The sequence below is a fragment of the Ixodes scapularis genome, unplaced genomic scaffold (genome assembly GCF_016920785.2).
Source record: "Ixodes scapularis isolate PalLabHiFi unplaced genomic scaffold, ASM1692078v2 PGA_scaffold3__209_contigs__length_174095766, whole genome shotgun sequence".
In the NCBI taxonomy this organism is placed as follows: Eukaryota; Metazoa; Arthropoda; class Arachnida; order Ixodida; family Ixodidae; genus Ixodes; species Ixodes scapularis.
Window position 1 is genome coordinate 124,437,011 of NW_024609868.1, and position 25,883 is coordinate 124,462,893.

General features: G+C 49.8%; 1 protein-coding gene across 1 annotated transcript in view; it reads left to right on the forward strand.

Annotated features, from left to right (window-relative positions):
• LOC115320225 (zinc metalloproteinase nas-14-like) overlaps window positions 1-25,883 on the forward strand; it is a 100,071-nt gene that overhangs the window by 73,759 nt on the left and 429 nt on the right. The window contains exon 5 of the mRNA XM_040213241.1: window positions 18,958-19,142. Within this exon, the coding sequence (XP_040069175.1) occupies window positions 18,958-19,142 (185 nt within the window). The remainder of the gene's footprint in view (window positions 1-18,957; window positions 19,143-25,883) is intronic.

Consider the following 25,883-nt stretch of genomic DNA (forward strand, 5'->3'; position numbering starts at 1 on the left):
TTTACAAAAACTTATTAAATAATCTAATCTCGGCATTATAGCATGCAATAGATGTGTCACTTACGCATTGCCGCACCCCTTTTCCTGATAAAATACACCTCCAATAACTCGCGCGCTTTTTGACACTTGCCTCTGCCCAGAATCGCTGTCTCAGAAAGACGTGGCTCACACCCACATTTGCTGCAGTGTTCAGGCAAATGGGCCCGCATCATTCCTCTTTAAATTTTGCGCGTGCTCCCTTAAGCGCGATCCAAACCAACGCTTCTTTTTGCGCCTGTAGGTCGTGCGGCTGCGGATGTGACGTATTTTCGTGACGTCGCGCCACTTCTTCGCTCCTTCCGGGCGCGCACAAAAAAGTTGGATAATTTCAACTTCTTTCTCAACGCCCACAAAAACGCGCGGTGACGTATAGGGCGCTCCTGTGTCCCGGCCAATCGGTGGAGGGCCAGCTAGTTCCGGCTCCGTGTTTCTTCGCCGCCTTCTCAGAGCAAGTGACAAAAGCGCCCGGTGCGCATCCACAATTGGCCCTCTCCTCCCCCCACTTTTATTCTCTTCCAACATAACAACGCGATCTCTCTCTCTCTCTCTCTCTCTCGCCGCCTTCTGGCTGCGACAGACTGGCCTGGCTGGCCAGTCTGTTGCGCGCGCGCGCGCTCGCCCGAAGCTGGCCCATCCAAACCAAAGCGCACGGTTCTGACTCAGAAAGCGCACCCGGAAACAGCAAAAACGTCAGGAAATGCGACACATCCGCAGCCGCACGACCTACAGGCGCAAAAAGAAGCGTTGGTTTGGATCGCGCTTTAGTCGGTCGTTCGCACATCTGCCTGTCTGTCCTACGTGGGACTTGCCCCACGTAAGGGGGGTTTAATGAACCACCCCCGTGACACAATCGACATATGGCCTGCACTCTAAGGAAAAAAGGTAGTCACATGTGACTACCTTTGGGGTGATAAAGAGTTGTCTCAAATATAACGACTCCTAGGGTAAAAATGACGACCCCACACGAAGTAAAAAAAAAATGTAGTCAAATTTGACTACCCCTAAAAGCAACATGGCGGCCGGTTAGCGAGGCTCGGATTCTAGCGAACAGCACGGCTTGTCGGTCAAGTGAGAGAATAGGGCGCATACGCCTATTTGACGACTTCAAGCGCCATCAGACACTCTAAACATCCGTCCTTAGACACCGGTACCGTACCTGCTAGCCGGAAGGGTGGCAGCGTGTTTGGCGGAATCACCGTGATTGCACCCGACGACATTTCGCCAGATTGACTCTTTTTACCGCCCGGCGGGGAACGCTCAAAAAAGAAATCGTAGCGCGAGTAATTGGCACGCTGACTTTATTGAAGACAACGTATGCTTGTCGTTTGCGGCGATGAATCGCTGGGCACCTTCCTCGACAACGACGGGAGGCTTTCAACTCGCATAGACGCACCGCTACTTTTTTTTTCTATATCTTTTTGTTTGTGCCTACCTCAACCGACTTGGTTATCTATTGCTGCCTGCACTTCGCAGCCCTTCGACACAGAACAATCATTTAGGTGGCTGAGTGGCACAATTATTACGATTGTTATCAAACTGAGAGGCACATGGGGAGCCCAGTGGACCGCATGCCAACTGTTTATAATCAATAGCTACAGGACTGCTCGACACTTACCATATTGAATCAAGCGGCAGCTTGCGACACCTAGGAAGTGTAGAAGTAACCGCTAGACGGCAGTAAAAGAAACGCTCATTCACCAACTCATACTCCTGAACTACGTACGTACAACTACGTACAACTCATGCGCCAACACACACACCAACCACGATACCGAGCACTGTTACAGGCACATACATATCAACAGTACAACAAGGCACAAGCAACATAACACCTCCGCGACTCTCCACTCTAACCACCCTACCGACCCGATTCGTATATATGCCCTACCATATTTTGACAAGCATTAGGCAAGAGACTGCCACTGTTTACTATATGAATACAAAGAGTGTCTGCAAGTATATTTAGTATACAGGTGCTCTGTGTATTTAAATTGACCGGCTAGACACCTCTCTTAATCTAGCGCTTGGAAGGGCAACATGATATGAAAGTAATCGGCTAAAGTAACACCGCACGGCATGCTCGCGATCAGTTTTGGTTTCAAATTCACGCAGTGACAAGCTTACTAAAGCAATGTTGTCTCATGCTCGTTCCGCGTGTGTAATAGCAGCAAAAGTTACAATAATATCTGCATTCCTAGTCAGTAATCGGCTAAAAGTAACATAATTCTTAGTTTTGTGTTGTTTAATTTGTTCTTTATTCGCTTAAACTTAGTGATTGAGAATATGTGCCTCTATTGTAGCGGGCAAACGCTGGCGGCACGCTTTCCCCTGTTGGTCGAGTGACCGATGAGTCGCTCTACTCGCTCCACTTTAAAATTCCCTAAATTAAACTTATGTGAAAAAAGAGGGATTGCAGCGCATGCAAAAGAAACAAAAACAACCAGCATAGCCGAGGTTTCTTTTTTTTTTTTTTGTGCTGCATTCTGAGAACATATACACAAATATTAAATTAGGCTTTCAGTTTTCTATTGACAACAAAAGGTTGGCACTTTCTAAGCATGGGGACACTTCATATAAACAGTGTACTAAGCTCAAACACGGCATTACAAACAAAACTATACTGTATATATACGTTTATGTATAAAGTGGCTATAGTGAAGACAAAGTATTTAGATGGCAATTGTTTGTATTCTTTTAAGTTCCAAACCTGATTATACAATTTTATATTGGAAATATTTTTCTATAAAAAATAATTAAAACTTTTAAAGCAACCTTGTAGGTACTTTTGAAACATTGTGGAAATGGAAATCGGAAAAGGAGTTTTTTCCCAGCACTGGACTATCAAACTATAATAATTATAGTAATGATCAAAAAGTTAAAGCGCAAACAAGCTGGTGAAGGTTTAACATATTGGACAAAACCTCGAGACTGGGAGAAAAAAAGACAACACAACACAAAGTCTCGAAAATTGGGGTGAGTGTAAAAGAAACAAAAAGTCTCATTTGAAACTGTGTTGTGTTTTCCTTTTTTATCCCCAGTCTCGGAGTTTGTCCAATATAGTAATGATACTTTCTGAAGCCAAAAACAACTTTGCAGCCTTCTTATTGGCACCTTTGAATATAAAACAAACCAATTTAATAATCAAAATATGCAACATCACAGTCAATTCACCATTCTAAAAAAATACCTGAAAATTTGTATAACACAAAAAGGGATATGATTTACATCAAGCAAGATGCTGGGACATGGAACCAAAGTTTCAACAATAAAAAAAAGGTATGAGGGGGTACCCACGAAATAACCGAATTTCAGGAGGCCGGGCATTTATAGTACCAGCATTTACCTTTTGCAGCGCTATGCGGCACTCTTCCCGATTCAGTTTGCCTACCGGCGTCGTTTGCTAAGGATCTAGCGGTTGTTGTGAATATTTTCCCCAAGTGCTTCAAAGTCATTCCTAGTTTTTTTTTTTTCAATGTCTGACTTGAAGGACCTTCCACATTCATAAAATGATTTCTTTTCAAGACTTTTCATACGGGTGAAGAGAAATAAGTCACACGGGGCGAGGTCCTGAGAACACGGGAGGTGGAGAAGCGGTGTCATGCCATTTTTTATTTAAAAAAAAGTGTTGCACGGACAAGGCAGTGTCTGCTGGGGCATTTTTGTGATGGAACTATCATTCCCTCTTTCCCTCATATCGGGGCATTTCTGCCTTACTGAGTTTCGCAAGTGTTGCAAAATTCCCAGGTAAAACACCTGATTAACAGATTCACCAAGAGGAACAAACTCGGAGTGAACAATGCCCACATTTTTCTGTGTTTTCCTCAGTTGAGGAGGTTGAGGGGCGCCCAGAACGAGGTGGGTCATTGATCAATAGTTCGCCAGTCTTAAAGTTAGAAAACCACGCATAGACTTGCGATTTCTTATTAGCACCTTTTTGTAAGCTCTCTAAAGCACAAGAGTTTCCGGCACAGTTTTACCTAAAGCAATATTTCACAGCCGCATGCTGTTTCTTTATATCAGACATTGTGAAAAAACAAGAAACGATTTTGAAGTGCTTGGAAAAAAGTGGAAGCCGTTTACAACTCCCTCTAACGCCGAATTAGAGCGCAGCTCTTCAGGAGGAGTAGGGAATGGTACTGAGGAGGGGGGGGGGGTGGTCACGTGATCTCGGGGAAAGGGTCATGTGACCACGTGGGGGCACGTGGCCACCCAGGGAAATTTTTCCGCTACATTTAGCGGGGAATTTTTCCGCTAAATTTAGCGGGGGAATTTTTGCACTAAATTTAGCGGGGAAATTTACCCACAATGCACCGCGCAGTTACGCCGACGGTGACGCCGACGCCGATCAAGCCGGAAACGGGCGCCTAAGAGCTCCGCTCTAAAAATATTTGTAGCAGACAATGTCAGACAATGTCAGCTGCGAGCGGCGAAAGCTGGTAATACAAACGGCCCGCCTTTCAGAAATTCATTCCGGTTACTTTTGCATCCACCCTGGTACGAACCACTGTATCAAAAACTTTCAATATATGCCATTTAAAAAAAAAAAAAAGAAGATGGCAACCAGTCAAATAGGCTCAATAGTCCCTAAGCAAAATTGTTTGGTGATCTGAAAACACTGAGAGCGTCACCATTTTAATGTTGGCAAGCGTCGTCGGTACCAAAGCACAGTGGAGGCATCAGAGAGTGCCGTAGGGGCAGTGTACGATAGCGCAGCAGCTGTTTTCCTCCTTCTGGCTATGAAATGTGTACGAAACGTTTAAGCAACCTACCGCAACTGTCTGATGAAGTTCTAGGAGGCCTGTGCATGCCTGCAACATCCTCGTCGAAGCAGCGGTGCAAGTCCTACGCCTTTATTGTGGAAGCTTACACACTGCGGGTTGTCGCCATCATGTGCACAGGCCTCTGAACGTTTCGTCAGACAGTTGCGGTAGGTTGTTTAAACTGTTTGTCCACGTTCCATGGTCAGAAGCGGAAAACACAGCTGCTGCGCCATCGCACACTGCTCTCCACCGTGCTTCAGTACCGGCAACGCTTGCTAACATTAAAATAGCGACGCTCTCAGTTTTGTCAGACCACCAAGCAAATTTGCAGAAGGTTAATTGAGATGAGGCAATTTCTCTGTAACATCAAGCAACATCGGCCACAGTGTGTGCCCAAACAATGGCAGACTTTGATAATTGGTGCTGCGGCTACCATCCTCCGTTCACCTTTAAGAAGAGACTGTGGTGGAAGCTACGTCCTTGTTAGACCAGTCATACGCCCCTCTTTTGCCACGTCATCATGCTCCCGGTCATACCCATGCGCAAAGACCCGGGTCAGGTGATAAGAGCAGTGATATGATTGGTCACAGTCATTTTGGAGCAGCTGTTGGAGCAGCCAAACGTTAAATTTGGAGAAGCAAAAAGAGCTTTTGGAGCAGAACCGCACACTTCAATTTCATTTACATCTCTGCAAATGTGAGGAGAGACAGAAAATATTAGAACAAACACTAGCTGTTTAGTTGCTTGTGGAAGCACCAGACACGGTAACAAGATGACGACTGATGAAGGACAGCGCCAACTGCCGTGAATGATTATTTTAGGTACGAAATCCCACTGAAGAAATGTTAAAATACAATCATTTTGAGCACAAAGATTTATGTGTCCTTGAAGTTCTAAAGGGGGTTGTAACAAAGCTGCAATTCTTAATTCAGAAAAGAAAAGCATAAAAAATAAACCTACGAAAGTCCTTATATAGTTTGTTGCACCACGTCTCGCTCTGGAGGAGTACCTTTTTTTTAGTACGCGGGTGCGCTGCGGCGAAGCAAGAAACGCAACGTCACGGCGCCTAGTTCGCAATTGTTGTTTCACTGCATTACAGCAGTATGCGGTGAGAAGCGCACTCAACAAAGCTAACTAAAGCGCGATCCAAACCAACGCTTCTTTTTGCGCCTGTAGGTCGTGCGGCTGCGGATGTGACGTATTTTCGTGACGTCGCGCCGCTTCTTCGCTCCTTCCGGGCGCGCACAAGAAAGTTGGATAATTTCAACTTCTTCTCAACGCGCACAAAAACGCGCGGTGACGTAGTAGGGCGCTCCTGTGTCCCGGCCAATCGGTGGAGAGCAAGCTAGTTCCGGCTCCGCGTTTCTCGCCGTCTGGCTGCCCTCTCCTCCCCCCCCTTTTATTCTCTTCCAACATGACAACGCGATCTCTCTCTCTCTCTTTCTCTCGCCGTCTGGCCGGCCAGTCTGTCGCAGTTGCACTTTGCTTGTGCGCTCGTGCCTGCGTGCGCGCGTGCGCGCTCGCCCGAAGTTTCACCCGTCCAAACCAAAGCGCACGGTTCTGACTCAGAAAGCGCGCCCGGAAACAGCAAAAACGCCACGAAATGCGTCACATCCGCAGCCGCACGACCTACAAGGGCAAAAAGAAGTGTTGGTTTGGATTGCGCTTAACCCACCAGAACAGACCACGAACACGAGACTCGTTGCGAAACTTCTGAGTACTGCCAGTGCTTGGTGCGAAATCAAATCGAATAGTATTTTAATTGAGGCGATTATCGAAAGTCCTGAAAACCTGCACGAGCCAACCCTAACGACTCTCCCCGGTAGCGAGACCTGCAGCTGTTATACTTTCAGTATTATTTAATTGAACTTAAGTTCTAGCTAAATGTTGGCACAAATTCCTCACATTTTAGTCAAATGTCAAATGTCACATTTTAGTCAGCAGAATAAGCACTTCGGCGCAGTTTGGCGCAAATGACGTAGCAATCGCATTACTGGGTGATAAGACGGAGATGACTGATTGGTCCGGCAGGGTGAACATAGTATAGATGGTGCACACTTTAGAAAAGGGTCTATTCAAGGGTAGCTGACAAGCCGTTGGTGGCTGCAATACAAATAGCAGAAGCGCATACTGCAATGTTCACTCGTCTCCATTCATTTTTGTATAGCCTTTGTTCTTGTGAAAAGACGGTGAGTGTGCAGGCGAGCTGATGGTAGCTAATCATGTCGTATTACACCTGAGACTGCGTTGGAAGAAATCGGAAGAACTTTCAGTTGAAGGAACAGACACAGAGAACGTCTCAACGTTCTCTGTGTCTGTTCCTTCTACTGAAAGTTCTTCCGATTTCTTCCACCGCAGTCTCAGGTGTAATACCACATGATTTGTTCTTGTCATGGGAAACACTGGATCTTACCGCTGCCGGGATGTCGTGGTCGAGACAGGTTAACAACAACAACTGATTTATTGCATACAGTAAGTGGTCTTGTGGGCTGTCTGGCTGGTGGCATCGATTACATGATGGGCCTTGCCTGCCAACCCTCTTTCGCGTCTTTTTGCTGGTGCTTGCCACATGAGGTGCTGTGCTCGGCGGAGGGCTCCAGTGCTGCCCACAGCAGTTCAAAATCACTATAAAAAAACAGGGTGACAAACCTGTAACAATGTAGCAAACAGAGATGTTTAGGCTTGGTTCACACGAAAAATATTTTTCAACACTTTTGCATCCCAAGGCAAACACAATTCTTGAAGTTTCACGATCTAAACCAACAAGCACGCCCCCCAAAGGATTGAGGACCCATTCCACCGCCTGGCCATGGTCTGACGAGCAGCTGAAATCTCGTTACATATTGAAGTCGTAATAGCTGCAATTCCAGTCTCTTGAGTTCACGAGCAGCAACCGCTGAAATAGCAACATGCTATTTTTGGTATGATCACCATCAAAAATACAATTAGTTCATGCTGTATAAAACCAAACTTTTGGGGTGATAACATTCAACTATGCCTATGCCTTTTGCTGCTGCACCTGGAACCATAAATTACAAAACCTGCAGTGATCATGAAATTAAACTACAAGCATATACAGATTCAATAAAAAAAATATGTTTAATATATTTATCTTGAATGAATTGCTATATTGTCACGGGTGGTGACCACAAGAACAATAAATAAACAGAAAGAAATAAACGTTTATTGTGGCGAACTTGTGCCAAAACTAAAAGGGTACAAAGATAATAACAGACCGTCGTGGGCGTCGAAGTCGGCGTAGCAGCACAGTTGAACGTTGGGGCGAAACTGACTCCGCTCGCCTTGCGGAATCCCTTATGTACCCTCGTGGGTTTCTGGATCGTTCGGCGTAGAAGGTTCGGCGCGTAGAACGTTCTAACCTAGAATCAGCAAGACGGTTCTCGAATTCACCAGAACATCACATTACAGTGTCAATGAAAATGTGTAGCCGCGGCCAGGAATCGAACCCTGGCCTTCTGCGCGGAAGGCAAGCGTGATAACCGTTAGGCCACGCGCGCGCTGCCTACTTGGCCAGCTGCGCGCGCGGCATTACTCCTTCTTTAAGGAGTAATGCATTTTAAAGAAGTGCATGACGACGCACTTCTTTAAAAAGTGCATCGTCCCGATGCAACTCAAAAACAAAACAAAGCAAATAAAAAGAACGGTAAACTAAAGAGTCATTTGGAACACATAAGGTCCACGGTCCTATCGAGCGTCGTACGGCTTCAGTCGCACGACGTGGACGACTTCCGGTCGTGGTGGGCGGCGTGATGATGTTCTTGTTCCGTCGGGCATCACCTCGTAGTTCAGATCTCCAAGTCGACGAAGTACCTTGTATGGTCCAAAATACCGTTTCAGCAGTTTCTCACTGAGGCCGCGGCGACGGATGGGCGTCCAAACCCACACCCTGTCTCCGGGCTGGAAGTGAACGTCCCTGCGACGAAGGTTGTTGCGGCCGGCGTCGACGTGTTGCTGGTTTTGAATCAGGAATCGGGCGAGCTGGCGGACTTCTTCGGCCCGTTGAGCAACCACCTGGGCGTCGTCGCTCTCATTGTCAGCTGGCTCATGGGGCAGCATCGCGTCCAGCATGGTCGTTACCTTCCGACCATGTACCAGCTGGAAAGGTGTGAATCCAGTGGTCTCTTGAACCGCTGTATTGTAGGCGAACGCGACGTAGGGCAACACCTCGTCCCACGTCTTGCGCTCTACGTCGACGTACATAGAGATCATGTCGGCGATGGTTTTGTTGAGTCTCTCCGTCAGCCCGTTGGTATGCGGGTGGTACGCCGTGGTGCGACGATGGCTGGTGTGGCTAAGACGAAGGACTTCTTGCGTCAGCTGGGCCATGAATGATGATCCACGGTCTGAGATCAGGATTTCGGGAGCGCCGTGCCGGAGGACGATGGACTCTATGAAAAACTTGGCGACTTCAACAGCCGTTCCTGATGGAAGGGCTTTTGTCTCGGCGTACCGCGTGAGATAATCGGTTGCGACGATTATCCATCGGTTTCCTTGCGTCGACGGTGGGAAAGGTCCGAGTAAATCCATACCGATTTGCTGGAATGGGGCAGATGGCGGAGCAATAGGCTGAAGAAGTCCTGCCGGTCTCGTCGGTGGCTTCTTCCGTCGTTGACACTCGTAGCAAGATCGGGTGTAGTGGTGTAGTGTCTTCGCAAGCTTGGGCCAGTAGTACTTTTCGCGTATCCTTGCAAGAGTCCTGCTGTAACCAAGCTGTCCCGCCGTCGGGTCATCGTGGCAGGCTTGAAAAATATCTTCTCGAAGACTGGAAGGGATCACCAACAACCACGCCGTGTTGTTGTCGCTGAAGTTCTCCTTGTACAGTACGCCTTGTCGGATGGAGAAGGTTGGCAGTGCTCGTACAAAACCGCGGGGAACGGAGCTTCCTTGTTTCTCTAGGTGCTTGATGAGTGCTTGCAGCTCAGAGTCGTCTCGCGTGAGTGCTGCCCTGTCGCTGACATCCAGAGCGCCGACGAAACACTCATCGTCGTCCTCTTTGGTGCAGGCAAGACCGGCCTCGACTGGGGCCCTTGACAGGCAGTCGGCGTCATTGTGTTTCCTGCCGGACTTGTACACCACGGTCATGTCGAACTCCTGCAGTCGTAGGCTCCACCGAGCAAGGCGTCCGGAGGGGTCCTTCAGATTCGCCAGCCAGCAGAGCGAGTGGTGGTCTGTGACCACGCGAAAAGAACTTCCATACAAATATGGGCGAAACTTTGTTATTGCCGATACGACAGCGAGGCACTTCTTTTCAGTCGTTGAATAGTTCCTCTCCGCGTTAGACAGCGTCCGACTTGCGTATGCGATAACTCGCTCTGCTCCGTCCTGCACTTTGACTAGTACCGCACCCAGTCCGGTGTTACTGGCGTCGGTGTGGATCTCGGTTTCAGCAAACTGGTGGAAATGGCCAAGAATCGGGGGCGTCTGGAGTCTTCGTTTGAGCTCGTCGAATGACCTCTCGTATTCTTCTGTCCACTCGAACTTTACGGCGTCCTTCGTGAGGTGTGTCAGCGGTGCGGATAGCTTGGCGAAGTCTCGAACAAAGCGCCTGTAATAGGCACAGAGTCCGAGAAATCTTCTCACGGCCTTCTTGTCAGACGGCGGCGTAAATGCAGCTACGGCGCGGGTCTTCTCGGGGTCAGGTGGAACACCCTAGTTGTTCACGACGTGGCCAAGGAACTTTAGTTCCCCATAGGCGAACCGACACTTTGTTGGCTCGAGTGACAGGCCGGCGGTCTTGATGGCTTGAAGCACTGCTCGAAGTCGTCTGAGGTGTTTGTCGAAATCTCGTGAGAATACCACGACATCGTCCAGATAGACGAGGCAGCTCTGCCATTTCAGACCTGCCAGCACGGTGTCCATGACGCGCTGGAAAGTGGCTGGTGCTGTACAAAGTCCGAACGGCATCACCTTGAATTCGTATAGTCCGTCGGGAGTGACGAAGGCAGTGTTCTCCCGGTCACGTTCGTCGACTTCAATCTGCCAGTAACCACTCTTCAGGTCCATCGACGAAAACTATCGGGAGTGGCGCAGTCGGTCTAACGTATCGTCGATGCGGGGGAGCGGATAGACGTCCTTCTTCGTCACAGCGTTCAGTCGACGATAGTCCACGCAGAACCCGCAGGGTTCCGTCCTTCTTCTTTACAAGGACGACTGGGGACGCCCATGGGCTCCTTGAGGGTTGAATGATGTCGTCGTCGAGCATCTCCTGGACTTGATCTTGAATCACTTTCCTTTCCTTTAAGGAGACTCGATACGGCGACTGGTGGACAGGAAGTGCGTCGTCGTTGGTAACAATGCGATGTTTCGCCATTGGTGTTCGGCGAATCTTCGATGTCGTGGCAAAACAGTCACTGTATTCGGCAAGGAGATCAACCAGTTGCCGGCGCTTCGAAGCTGGGAGCTCGGGGTCGATGTCGAGCGGCGGCGGCGTCGCGCTCTTCTGCTGTGTCGACGAGGTTTCCTCGGAGATCGCGGTGACCACGGCTGGCGCCTGAAGCTCCTCGACGTGGCCCACGGTGGTACCCTTCGTTAGGTGCTGCGGCTCCTCTCGAAAGTTGGTCACAAGAACAGTTGTACGTCCTTCTTGGAGATCCGTTACGCCTCGTGCGTCACCAATTCCTTTTTGTATGAGCAGTTGGACGCTGCCTTCCAGAAGAGCTTCACCGTGCATGGCTGCGTAGGTTATAACGGTGACGAAAACACTAGACAGCGGCGGTAGGTTCACATGGTCGGCGCTAACTCGGATCGCGGTTGATGTCGTGTTGGTCTCCACCGGCGGTAAAACAGGTTTTCGCAGCATCAACTGGTTTGCCCCGAGGTCGATGACGGCGCCATACTCGCAGAGAAAGTCTATTCCGAGGATAACGTCCCTCGAACAGTCTTGCAGAACGACGAACTTCACAGGGCACGTTTCACCGTGGATCTCGACGCGAGCAGTGCATCTCCCGACTGGCGTGATGAGATGTCCTCCGGCGGTTCGTATTTGGGGTCCATCCCACAGCGTCATGACTTTTCGCAGGCGGCGAGAGAGCCTCCCACTTAAGACTGAGTAGTCTGCTCCAGTGTCCACAAGTGCCGATGCGTCGTGGCCGTCGATTATAACGTTTAGGTTGTTGGACACCGATGCAGGGACGTCGCTGTGATCCGTAGCGTCGAGAGAGTGGGAGCGCTCGGTCGTTCTTGCAGGCTCTTTACGTTGGTCGTCTTCGGCAACTCCACCTCCAGGGGTTGCCGCGCCTAGTTTCCCCGGCGAGGAGCGATGGGCGACAGGCTTTCACGTCGGGGTCGGTGCATCGGTGAAGCTGGACGTCGCGGTGACGGCGACCGGGACTCTCGGCGGGACGCAGGCTCGGGGGACTGAGGTCGTCAAAGGTACTCGCCGATCTCCCGAGGGCATTCACCATACCGGGGCGCGGGTCGCTTGGGTGGAATCCGCGCAGCCCGAGTTGTCGGTATGGGCACCGGCGGTACACATGGTCAGCTTCCCCGCAATGGTAACACAGCGGGCGTCGGTCGGCCGTCCTCCAGACGTCTGTCTTCCTCGGCGCAGGTCGCTTTGGGAGAACGTGCGCCTGATCTTCCTGTCATCGGGGGTACTGCGACGTTGGGGCGTCTCTTCGGGGCGGCGCCAGGGTATGGCGGGAAGCTTGCTGCGGTCGTCGGGCCATGGCGGCGTAGCTCAACGTCGGTTCCTCCGGTGCCACCTTGGTGACGGGAACCTCTGGTTGGAGCGCCCGATGCACTTCTTCTCGGACAGCCTCGGCGATGGAAATGGTTGGCGGACGGCTGGTGGTTGGCAGCAACCTTCGCAGTTCCTCCCGGACAACCTCCCGGATAATTTCGCGGATGTCCGTACCAGGCGCATTTTCGCCGCTAAGCAGCGCGGTTGCAGTGACGCTTGGCTGCCGCTGGTAGTGGGAAGCGCGCGCTTGGAGGGCGCGCTCGATGTTTGTCGCTTCGCTGACGAAGGCGTCGACGGTTGCCGGCGGGTTGCGGACGAGGCCTCCGAAGACGTCGTCCTTCACGCCCCGCATCAAAATGCGCAGTTTCTTTCTATCGGTGGCATGAGGGTCGGCGCGGGAGCTCATCCGGAGCACGTCTTCCACAAAGCTCGTGACGCTTTCATTGGGGCTCAGGGTTCTGGTTCGCAGTAGGTCTTCGGCTGTCTCTCGGCGGTGGTGGTTGACGAACGTAGCCTTCAGGTCGGTCTTGAAAATGTCCCACGACGTCAAAGAGGACTCATGGTTCTCGTACCAGTGCTTGGCGGTCCCCTCAAGCGAGAAGTAGACGTTGTGCAGGCGCTGCTCGTCGGTCCAGCCATTGTGCCGAGCAACGCGTTCATACTGGTCAATCCAGTCTTCGACGTCTTCGTACAGTTCACCGCGGAAGGGGGCAGCCGTTCGCGGTGCGACGGGCATGCAGATGACGGGAGAAGCGGCGGGGGCTTGCGACTGGTTGGCCATCGTCGTCTTCTGTGGCTTGGGCTTGTCCAGGAGCAAACCGTACTCAGGATCCTCTCCCTTGGTGCGGCGGCTGGTCCGAGTTTCAGGTTCTGCGGTGAGTGGTCTTCTCACCGAGCCGGGAATCGGACTTGCACTGCAGGCCCTTGGAGGGGCCTGCAGAGCAAGTGACGCTGTGTCACGGGTGGTGACCAAAAGAACAATGAATAAACAGAAAGAAATAAACGTTTAATGTGGCGAACTTGTGCCAAAACTAAAAGGGTACAAGATAATAACAGAGCGTCGCGGGCGTCGAAGTCGGCGTAGCAGCACAGTCGAACGCTGGGGCGAAACTGACTCCGCTCGCCTTGCGGAATCCCTTATGTACCCTCGTGGGTTTCTGGATCGTTCGGCGTAAAAGGTTCGGCGCGTAGAACGTTCTAACCTCGAATCAGCCCAAGACGGTTGTCGAATTCACCAGAACATCACATTAGAGTGTCAATAAAAACGTGTAGCCGCGGCCAGGAATCGAACCCTGACCTTCTGCGCGGAAGGCAAGCACGATAACCGTTAGGCCACGCGCGCGCTGCCTGCTTGGCCAGCTGCGCGCGCGGCAATATTTTTATTATAAATGTCCCATTCTTTCAAGCACATCCAACACAGTCATTGAAATGTGACAGAGGCATCTTGGGACATTTCGGATGCGAGTCACCTCACCACGGCCATTGCTAGCCTGGCTTCAAGTATGCCAGTTGACAGTGTCACCAAATACTTTACCAGGAAAAATACATTTGTCTCCATTCATTCATGCCAGCACACCCACAGTGTCAAATGTTGCTCTCTTAGCGGTGTAGACACCAAGCATCTGAGACAATGCATGAGGATCACACCGTCCACGCCATACTGCAGTCATGCCGCACCAAGAAAGAGGGCTGCCGTGGGCACACCGAGATACCGGGTTTGCCGAGACAGTGGAGGCAGCTGTCTCGACTAGTGCTCCAGGTGTCCGCAACCATAGATGGCAACAGTCATCTATTGTTGCCATCAATTGTCTTGATAGACAGATCTCACTAAGCGTTCCACGCATGCGTGATGCCGCCATAACTTTAGTTCACAGGAGGCATGATGCAGTGCACGAAATGGGGGGCTCGTGTCGTGTTGTCACGCGCAATGCTCCAGCGGGGTTCTCTCACATGCAAAAAGACTAAAGTTCCTTTGATGCATTGTGGCAGCGGCGGCTTAACGAACCTAGCTGGTGAAATTCGTCTATTCAAAGGCGAAAAACCTGAGGCTGCTGCACATCCAGTCGGTTCAACCACGCAAAGCCTGTTCGTGCCAAGGCCATTGGATTTTCAAGGGGTGAGCTATTTCCATAGTAAAGTATTTGGTGTCATCATGCCACACCCCGGTGGTTTTCAACACCCATGGGCTATATAATTCCTCTTCACTTTCAAATAATTTTGTTAATTCTGAAAGGTGGGGGTTGAAAACAGGGATGGAGAAGAACGTCAGAAGAAAGAAGAGGTGAAGCAAAGCGACTGACAGAATCATCCTGGGCGAACCAACGCAGGACACCTGTTTGTGCGGAGAGCGGGCTGGGGTGGTATGTTGCCTAACCTGGGGGGCCTTTGAAGGAAACCTAGCCCGGGGCTTGGCTCAACTGCCAAGACGCCAGTTTTATCAGACACGGCATATTTACCTTCCCTGGCCGTAACTTTACCTGCCGCTCCTAAAGTATGATGGGGCGGTTAATTGGACTTCAGTTCAAACTCTCTTCGGTCAGTTTCTGCGAGCGAAATTAGACTTTGGCACTCGACGCGACACGGATTTCCCAGCCATTAGGCAGGGACGTTAAATACTTCCTGTCGCCATGGAGCTGGTCACGTGACATAAAAGTCCCTCTTGGCCGCAGGATAAGCAAACTGCCCCAGGGTGCTGCCATAACAGCATCAGGCAAAAAGGCTTCAAAATTTGTCTTCACGAAAGAAAGCGGCCCCCGAAAAGAGTGGTTATAAAAGTTGAATAGAACCAAAATAAGAAACAGGAAAACAAACTTCTTTTTTTTTATATTTCGCGATTTCCTTTTTGCTTCATAATTTACATCCACCCCATTTCATTTTAGCTAAAAAGTGTAAGATTACAGGGCACGAGACGTAGGAGGGCATGCCGAAGTGCTCTGTACGTTGTAATCTCCCTGAGCACTCGCTTCGTAGCAGTCTATTCGTTGTCTACCTCAATCGGGACATCCGCACTGCTTTGCGGCGGTCCTCTTTAATTCATTTTTTTCAATGTATTTTGGTGGTTTCAACTGTTATTACGCCGACGTAACTCAAGCACAACTTCGATTTAAGAGATCAGGACAATCAGTAAAAAGGCAACGATTCCCGATTTTTCGGAAGCAGTCTTCACTTTTTTTTTTAAACAAAACGTGAAAACACTGCATAATACAATTCAGAAGTGTAAACCTATTCCCAAGAAAGTAACAAACCTTAACCTCACCCACACTGTAGCGGTCTATTAGCCCGACTTTACTGATGCATTCTGCGTTAACACCAATGGAAACCACGGAAAAGAGCTTCCACCGTCGGGCGACTGTTAGCGTTTGGAGCTTGCACAAATAAAATAAAACCGAATATAAACTGTACACAAAAACTTATATCCGCCCAAAAAATTGCAGGTACCTAACATGGTTCCTTTTTTTTTTTTTTTTTTTGGCAGATGCGAGTTGTTACGGCGCGTCAGGCATGGTCTTTCTGTAGATCGCTTCTTCCAATTGTGTGCAGGCTCCTCCCAGCAATTCATCCCAGCCCTGCAGCAGAGGCTGTCAACCGGAATGAAGCGGGCTTTAGAAAACTATCGCTTCGCGAGAAGATCTATTTAGCTCTTTTTACTTCATTCTTCATTAAACTTTATGCACAAACCTGAGTACTACAAACCTCAGTTCTCCACCGACACATTTGATGCTGTTCCGCGGTGCTACACCGAGCCGATGGTCCCTCCCATGTTCATGTTCTTTGCTATTGAGCTAGATGTTCACTTGTTTTTAAGTTTATTGAGATGTCCGAGGAGCCGGAGTGCTCGAGTAGTGATGTCGCCGTTTTTTTTTTTCACGGCCGCAGTGGGACTACCGTCACCGTGTGAACGCAGTGGGTTGAAATGTTCACAAAGACGAAGAATGAGACCACCACGATTCTGACGACAAAGCAATTCTAGAGCAATAAGACGACTGGAACTGCTTTCTGACAAACTAAGGCGTCACAAAAAAAGTGAAAGCCGTTTACAACTCCCTGTAACGCCGAATCGGAGCGCAGCTCTTGAGGAGGAGGAGGGAACGGTACTGAGGGGAGGGTAGACCCTTTCTTCCTTCTCCTCCTCCTCCTTCTTCTACTCCTCCCCTCATTCTTTAATATGCTCCGGGGAGGTCACCTGACCGCGAAGGGAGGGGGTCACGTGATTTCGGGGGGTCACGTGACCTCGGGGAGGGGGGCCACGTGACCTCGGGGATCGCGTGACCTTGGGGGGTCACGTGGCCTTGGAGTGGCCTTGGGAGGGGACACGTGACATGGGGAGTCACGTGACCTGGGGATCACGTGACCCTGGGGTGACTTTGGGAGGGGTCACGTGACCTTGGGGGTCACGTGACCCCCCAAGGGTCACGTGGCCGTAACTCAGACTCCACCGTAACTCGGACCCACAGCCCTCTGCAGAAGAAGACTTCACCGTAACTCGGACCCACAGCCCTCTGCAGGGATCTAAAGTATCAAGGCGACCGAACCCTGGTACCCAGCAGATACTTCCTTGGCATACCCTGGACCACCTCTAACAGAGCCTGAAGATACCTCGGCAGCGACCGCTGGTACAAAGCATATGATTCCGTCGAGAAAACATCATCAAGTTTCAACGGACACTGGGGACTTCAGCGCTTGAAACTGAAGAGGGACGTGAGAATTCAAAACATTTCTAACTGTGCCTCTGTCAATACCTAGGCATTAGTCATCTTTTCTATTTACGTATGTCGCTGTCTTATATAAATTAATTTATACTGTCGACCGTGCATTCTCCTATTTCACTCATACGGTTGACCTGAACCATGACACCAAGTCGTGGCCATTCTCAAAAAGAACGGGAACATTCACTTGTGCGGTGATCACAAATGGACAGTGAACCTAGTCATTCGATGGGAAACGTACCCTTTGCCAACTGCCAATCAACTGGTCGCCAAACTGGCTGGCTGTGAGAGGTTTTCACAGTTGGATCTAGAACAGGGAATTACCACCAGAAGGTAATGGACCAAGTTTCAGCGGACCTCCCAACAGTCAACACTCATCGGGGTCCCTTCAGGGTCACCCGTCTGCAGCTCGGCGTCGCTACGGCTGTAGCCATCTTCCAACGCCATATGGGAGAGCTTCTTGCTGAATTCGAAGGTGTCTTAGTGTTTCTCGACGATTTCTTTTTTTTATAGGTTTGTACTGTGTTTTTTTTTTAATGTTTGCGTGTGTTTTTGTGACATGTAGTTGTAAAAGATCCTTTTGTGTAGTCATTCTTTGCATGGGAAGAATCCTATCAAGGGCATCTGTTGGCCCTTTATTCCTCTACGAGTTGTAACGCCACCACACCTATGTATTTTATTTTCAAGTGCATTTTATTGTGTATATCTCCTGCCTTGGCTGCGTATTAGCGGCCGGCAGTATCAATAAATAAATAAATAAAATAAAATATTGTGATCGGCGGTCAGAACGATGAAGAACACGAGTCTCGTCTCCGGGCTGTGCTGAAAGAATCAAGGACGACGGGCTGCGCCTAAACAAGGACAAGTGCAGTTTTGGAGGACCTCAAGTGTCTTTCCAGGGATACAAAATTGACAAGGAAGGCATTCACCCCACTGAAGACAAGATTCAGGCTGTTCAGACCGCTCCAGAACCACAAGACAAACAACTGTTGCAATCCTTCCTTGGACTTCTGAACATTTACGGCCGTTTATTGAAGGGGCTTCTCACGTCTGGGAACCCCTACGTCGTCTGCTGGACCAAGGTGCATAGGTTTGCGGGAAAAGGAAGTGGTAGCTTTCCGACGAGCCAAATATCTTTGTTACAGTCTTCGACTGTGTTGCCACATTACGACGTCGAGCGTCCCTTAATATTGGCTTGCAACACTTCCTCGTACGGCCTCGGTTTCGTCATGGGATAACAATACCGCTAGGACCCATTGTATGCCCCAAGGTCACCCCAAGGTCACGTGACCTTGAGGTGACCTTGAGGGGTCACGTGACCTTGGGGTGACCTTGGTTGCGCCGACGGCGACGCCGCTCAAGCCGGAAACGGGCGCTTAAGAGCTGCGCTCTAAAACACACGCTTATGAAGCACAGACATGCAGGAGAATCCAAGCTGATACCGTGGCGTCCGAAACGATGGTGTACGATGATGTACGCACACCAGAGCCCTATGCAGCTGGGAAGCCGGAAAGCAATGACTACAAGTAGCATGGGGCGGCACCACTTCCGGAATGTGCACGCCTGAGCAGTTCGCTTGGTGACATCGGTCTATTGCTTATCTATTCTTATTTTTGCTCGCCTAGATTCTCGTGATTTTGTGTCATGCACTATATACGGGAACTGTTACTTTCTGTTAATATATTTCTATAACATCTGCGCGAGGCAGCGTAACCACAAAGCTTACAGATGTCTTTCTTGCGCAACGCAGCGGCCGATGCGCCTCGTTCGTCGGCATGCAGGGCGAGGAGCAAGCCCTGGCACTGGACCTGTATCGCTGCCCTAACGTTGGCCAGTCGGTACACGAGCTGATGCACGCCATTGGATTCTTCCACGAGCACAGTCGACCTGACAGGGACAGCTACATCTCCATTCAATGGAACAACATCGAAGAAGGTACGGCAACATCTTTCACCAACCGATATAATCACTTACAAGACAATTTACTCAGGACTACATCTTTCAGATGCACATAATCTTGCACACGCTCGTGACATCTGGCTTTCCGTCATAGTTTATCTGCGCGTGCACACTTGGCGCTCAAAAAACGCAGAAGCGTTATTAAAAGTAAGAAGCTCTTATACCCTATTCACACGACCAGCATAAAGGTACCTTTAACATAGGTCCCTTTCCAATCGGCGAATCAACCCGCGCTGATGGATCGCGAGCACATGCCACGCGCGGGTGATCACGAGCTGATTCGCCGCTGAGCATAAAGGTCCTTTAGCTAAAGGTACCTTTATGATCGTGTGAATGGGGTATTACAGGGTAAGGACGGCAGGGAGGTCTTTTAGTTGTCGCAACTAAAAGACCTCCCTGCCGTCCTTACCCTGTCAGTGACTAATGGCGACGTGCGCAATCAAAACTGTCGCTGCGGTCGACGTTCCAGCGAACTCTCAAATTACGTTTTTGTTTCACTTAAAGGGGTGATGACATGCCAAAAACAAAAAATATGAGATAACAATACTGCTAGGACCCATTGTATGCTCCTATAATCCTGCTAAATTTGTTTTGAAAAAAGCTTGATAGTTTCATGGTTAAATCGATTTATATGCGGATCCCTCGGAAGGGCGGTTCCCGGCGGAGCAGGAGGCTGGCCACGGAGCCAGCCTCCCACGTGGTGTCCCCTTGCACGCACTCACAGACTTGGCTCTCTTGGCATCTCAAGCTTCAGCTTCCTCGTTTATCTTTCGCGTTTCGAGCATGCGGCCCGTGACGATTATGTCTACGGCATCGCTCGCCTTGTTAAAGTGTTCGACATTGATCGGAGCAGCGATGAGAGTGATTGCTGTCAAGAGATGTTGGAAGCTATTCATTGTGACAACAGCCCGCTGGCGACGAGCTCCAGTGACGACGAGTTACCGACGAACACGCCGTGGGCACCGTCGTCCGGGAATATCTCGCAGGCGCGTGTACGGTGGCAGGTCAACGGGCCGGGGGCAAGAACGAGAATAGCGTGGCAGTTTGATACTTTAGACCCATGTTACGGATAAAAAAAACACCTTTAGGTTGCCGAGTTGCGTGAGCGGTTTTGATCGCACCGTGGAGAGAAGAGCTTTGGCGATCATAGGAGCGCCTAGAACGAGAGAGCGTTCATGATCGCGTGGTTTATGGACACCATGGTGTGACTAACTTGGGCAGTGTTGCCTGGTCGCCAGATGAAAATGATAAAAATTCGTAAATTGATTATTGCAATTATTAGAGCTCTAAAAATCGCGTAACTTGCTTCATATACTAAGTAGCCTATGAGCATTCCATTTCAAGAATAATCTATCCGTTTAATTTTCGAGTCATAACCCTTTTAATAGGTATGTTTACTAAACCGTGACCGTGTTCCGCGTACCGCACTACAGGAGCCACTGTACTTTGAAGTATGCTTTTAAGCGCGCGCCCTAGTGGTAGCGTGACCGTGGGGCGCGCGCTTAAAGGGGCCATGAAACGATTTGTCAACTTCTTCCTCCTCCGCTTTAACCGTCAACTCAAAAACAAATTGAGAAAGGGCGTCGTCGGTACATGCTTGGGCAACGGTGCGACGTCTCCAAGCTTCCATCGTGCTTTTTAAGCTCACCACAGAACTTTTCGTTGGCAGGTGCTGATAAGTTCCGTCAGGGAACTTATTGGCCACAAATGCGAAGCTATTTATTCGTCGACGGATTGACTGTTGACGTGCGCATCCGTTCAAGGGACGCAGTTCTCACGTCTAATGCGTGAGCTGGGTTCAGCTGACGTGTTTTGAGGTCGGCTGATGTGTTTGGGTACCACGGATTATCATAGTGAAATGGCGGAGAGCTTTTGAAAAACAGGAGGTACGAAATTGTCTGTTATATTTTTAAATTTTCTTACCGAAAAACTAGTTTTTGACTTTACACCCTCTTTCTTTTGGCCCACTAAACGATATGTGATTAGTAAAGTCCAATCTAAAATTATTTATCCCAGCCCAATATTAATTTCATGGCCCCTCTAAAAGCATGCTTCAAAGGCTCCAGTAGTGCGGTACGCGGAAGAAGGTAACGGTTTGCTAAAAGTCCCTAATCTTGCCTCTATTGGCGGAAATAAGAGTAACGTCAGACAGTCGTCGCTGACCGTGTTAGTTTAAGTATGCTACGATTCGAAGCTTTCACCGCTCTTTACGCGCGCTGTCGAAATCTGTTTGCAACTGATCACATAAGCAGCCAGAATTACAACTCGTGATGTCACGGCGTGGCCATCTCCGGCCTGGAGGTCACAGATAAGATATCATGACATGCCGGTTCACGTATACATTGCAGCGCTAAATCAGCACTACGAAGTGCATTGACGAAGCGCTGACTTGAATGGATGCAGCGCTGTGGCAAACATCTGTGTTTGATTATTCTCAGACACGTTGCGTTTTCTTGCATGAGACTGGCAACTGGCACCATTAGTCAGGTAGTCCTGAAACATCTCTGATATGCGTTATTCAGTGTGTCAAACCATGCGCCTCCCGACTACGCTCCTTTGCACAGCAAAGCCTCAAAGTTCTCGGAAGTGTAACAGCCGACGTGTCCTTCAAAGAGAAGAAAATGAAATTGCAACTTGTGGTTGTCAGTGGGTTTGTGTGAGCCTGCTAGGGCGGGACTGGTTTCGGCCCTTGAGCATCTCCTTGGAAGGGGTCCTTCATGTCGACACAACGCCGCCTCAGGCGGAAGCGGCTACGGTTCACAACGTGGTTGACAAGTTTCCCGAGCTTTTTCAGCCAAGACTCGGAAGAAGCAGGAGACCTCCTGTTCGTGTGAATGTTGACCCTGCCGCGACTTCCAAATTTTTCAAGGCCCGTCAGATTCCACTTCCGCTGATGCCGAAGGTCGACGAGACAAACTGGTCAAATAATGAATTTTCGAACCATTACGGCATTCCTCATGGGCGACCGCGGACTGACCGTAATGAATTGTTTTAGCTGTTGGGGTGACGGAACGGGGCTCGCAAATTAGTGTCACGTTACGTTGTGAAAAGGAGAAGTGGAGGAAGAGAAAGGGTGCCAGGTTAGGCGGAAAAAAGTGAAGAGGAAAAAAAGAGGAGGCTCAAGAAAATGGAGCTCGAGCAGGAGGCGGATTCGACGGTGCCCCGAGACAGGAGGCGTTTCATACCTGGAGTGCTATGTTGCGCTTTTTGCACTCCCAGGAGACTTGGAAGAGGGAAGTGACGTCAACGACACAGCAAATGCAGATTGGATGTTGACAGAAGAAGACGAAATCAACACCCAATCTGCGTTTGCTGTGTCGTTGACGCCACTTCCCTTTCCCTAGTCTCCTGGGAGTGCAAAAAGCGCAACATACCCCCCTGGGCCGTAACCCGCAGATGCAGACGAATTCGACGATGACCCTAGAAAGCTGCAGTCCTCCGCCGTGAACCACAGGTGCAAGAAGACTCCACCGTAACTCGGACCCACAGCTCTCTGCAAGGATCTAAAGTATCAGGGCGACGAACCCTAGTACCCAGCAGATACTTTCTTGGCATAACCTGGACCACCTCCAACAGAGCCTGAAGATACTTCGGCAGCAACCCCTGGTACAAAGCATATGATTCCGTCGAGAAAACATCATCAAGTTTCAACGGAGACTGGTGACTTCAGCGCTTGAACCTGAAGAGGGACGTGAGAATTCAAAACATTTCTAACTGTGCCTCTGTCAATACCTAGGCATTAGTCATCCTTTCTATTTACGTATGTCGCTGTCTTATATAAATTAATTTATACTGTCGACCGTGCATTCTCCTATTTCACTCATACGATTGACCTGAACCATGACACCAAGTCGTGGCCATTCTCAAAAAGAACGGGAACATTCACTTGTGCGGTGATCACAAATGGACAGTGAACCTAGTCATTCGATTTGAAACGTACCCTTTGCCAACTGTCGATCAACTGGTCGCCAAACTGGCTGGCTGTGAGAGGTTTTCACAGTTGGATCTAGAACAGGGAATTACCACCAGAAGGTAATGGACCAAGTTACAGCGGACCTCCCAACAGTCAACACTCATCGGGGTCCCTTCAGGGTCACCCGTCTGCAGCTCGGCGTCGCTACGGCTGTAGCCATCTTCCAACGCTATATGGGAGAGCTTCTTGCTGAATGCGAAGGTGTCTTAGTGTTTCTCGACGATATTGTGATCGGCGGTCAGAACGATGAAGAACACGAGTCTCGTCTCCGGGCTGTGCTGAAAAGAATCAAGGACGACGGGCTGCGCCCAAACCAGGACAAGTGCAGTTTTAGAGGACCTCAAGTGTCTTTCCTTGGATACAAAATTGATAAGGAAAACATTCACCCCACTGAAGACAAGGTTCAGGCTATTCAGGCCGCTCCAGAACCACAAGATAAACAACTGTTGCAATCCTTCCTTGGACTTCTGAACTTTTACGGCCGCTTATTGAAGGGGCTTCTCAAGTCTGGGAACCCTACATCGTTTGCTGGACCAAGGTGCATAGGGGAAGCGGGAAGAGGAAGTGGTAGCTTTCCAACGAGCCAAATATCTTTTACAGTCTTCGACCGTGTTGCCACATTACGACGTCGAGCGTCCCTTAATATTGGCTTGCAACACTTCTTCGTAAGGCCTCGGTTTCGTCATAAGCCATGTGTCACCGTCGGGTGAAGAATTCCCCGTGGCCTTTGGATCAAGAACGATGACAAAAGCCGCAAGAAACTAATCGCAAACAGATCGTGAGGCGTTTGCTGTCGTAGCTGGTGTGAATAAGTTTCGGCAGTTCTTGCATGGACGACATTTCAAGATTTTTCAGACCACATGCCTCTTCTGGGGTTACTGCATCACAACAAGCCAATTCCTCAGGTACGATTGCCGCGTCTGCTGCACTGGAGCCTGACGTTAGCCCAGTACGATTTTGAGCTCATTTACAGACCTGGGAAACAGATGGGCACACTGACCTTTTCAGCCGTCTTCCTCAGAAGAATCAGAATTTTGAGATACCTCCACTTCGGGACGTTCTTCTCATGGAATCAACGCCGGAGGTACACATTGACGCAAAACAAGAGACTTTTCTGACGAAAAAGGATCGAGTCCTTTCTTGGTACTGCTTTGGATCCTGCACGGTTGGCCATCTGAGAAACCTCCAGAGGTTTTCAGGCCTCACTACTCTCGCCGCGACGAATTCTGTCTGCTTATAAAGGTTGTATTCTCTAGGGCAGCACCCCACCTCTTCGAGAAATCCGTGTTGGACCTACTGTGCAGCGGTCATCTGAAGGTCGTGAGGATGAATTGTTTTGCAAGGGGTTATGTCTGGTGGCCGTCACTTGACCAAGATATAGAACGCCGAGTGCGGTGCTGCGTTCCGTGTTAGGAATCCCGAAACGGGCCAGCCCGCGCCCCCGTCAACCCGCAGGAATTTACGACAAGACCGTGGTCGCGACTGCACGTCGACTTTGCGGCTCCCTCTCAGGGCGGGTATTTTTTCATCGCAGTGGATTCCCACTCCAAATGGCTGGAAGTCCTGAGAGTCAAATCGACGTCCACCTCGGCTGTGGTCACTGTACTTCGTACCATACTCGCTACTCACAAACTGCCGGACGTGGTGGTCTCCGACAATGGTACTGCCTTCACTTCAGGCGATTTTAAGGAATTCCTCCGTCGAAACGGCTGTCGTCAAGTCCTGGTGGAATCGTATCACCCATCTTCGAATGGCCAAACTGAACGGATGGTGGAAGAGACGAAGAAGTCACTAAAAAAATAATTCGGTGGGACCGGTCCATTCGTCTGGCAAGGTTCTTGTTTGGGCAACACATTCTTCCAATCACCTCAACAGTAAGGAGCCCCGCGGAGTTTTTGTTCGGTCGACAACTACGATCATCCTTGGATCAACTACACCCTGATCAACAGTCAGTTATGACCCAGCGTCCGAAGCCATCCTTTAAGATCGACGGTCGGAAGGCTGTTTGAGATTTCACGCAGGGAAGCCCCCTGTTTGCAATGAATTTCAGCGCAAGCGGGAACCGCTGGCTGCCAAGGAAGATTTTATGCCAGTTGTGACCTGTCTCTTACCAGGTACAGCTTGAATACGGACGTGTGTTGTGGCGACACATCGATCATGTCTGAAGTAGAAAATGCGATAGGCTAAACACTACTCCAAGGGGCAACTGCGACATGGCAGACTTCGGAACGACTGGCCCAGACGTCGGGCCGCACGTCACGTCGAGTAAGGAAGAGTCACTCCATGATAACCTATTTGAATCCGCAGTCTCCAAATTCAACCCCAGGCGTTTCGTCGTTAGGACGCCCACAGCGTGAACAGCGTCATCCGCAGTAGTTGCAGGACTACGTTTTGGTGGAAGGTGCTGTGTACTAAAGTGTAGGGTGAGAGCGCGCGGCACGCGCGAGCATGGGTCAAGGCACTTTCGCGTGCCAACGCGATACACAACCATTTCTAGCGCCGAGCCTTCTCAAACAGGACATGTCTGTACATATCTGAGTTAGTAAAGCGGAGCGCATCACGCTAAGCCCACCAAAGTGTCCTGTCTCGCTCAGTGCTCAACAGTTCTGTTTTAGGTTTTATTCAAATGGCCTTCCACGGGGCTTTGGTTGCGCGTGGAACGAAGGGTTATGAAAGGTAGAACGTTCGCGTTCAAGGCGCAACGTTTGGTGGGTTATTAACCTGTCACCGACTAAAAAAATATA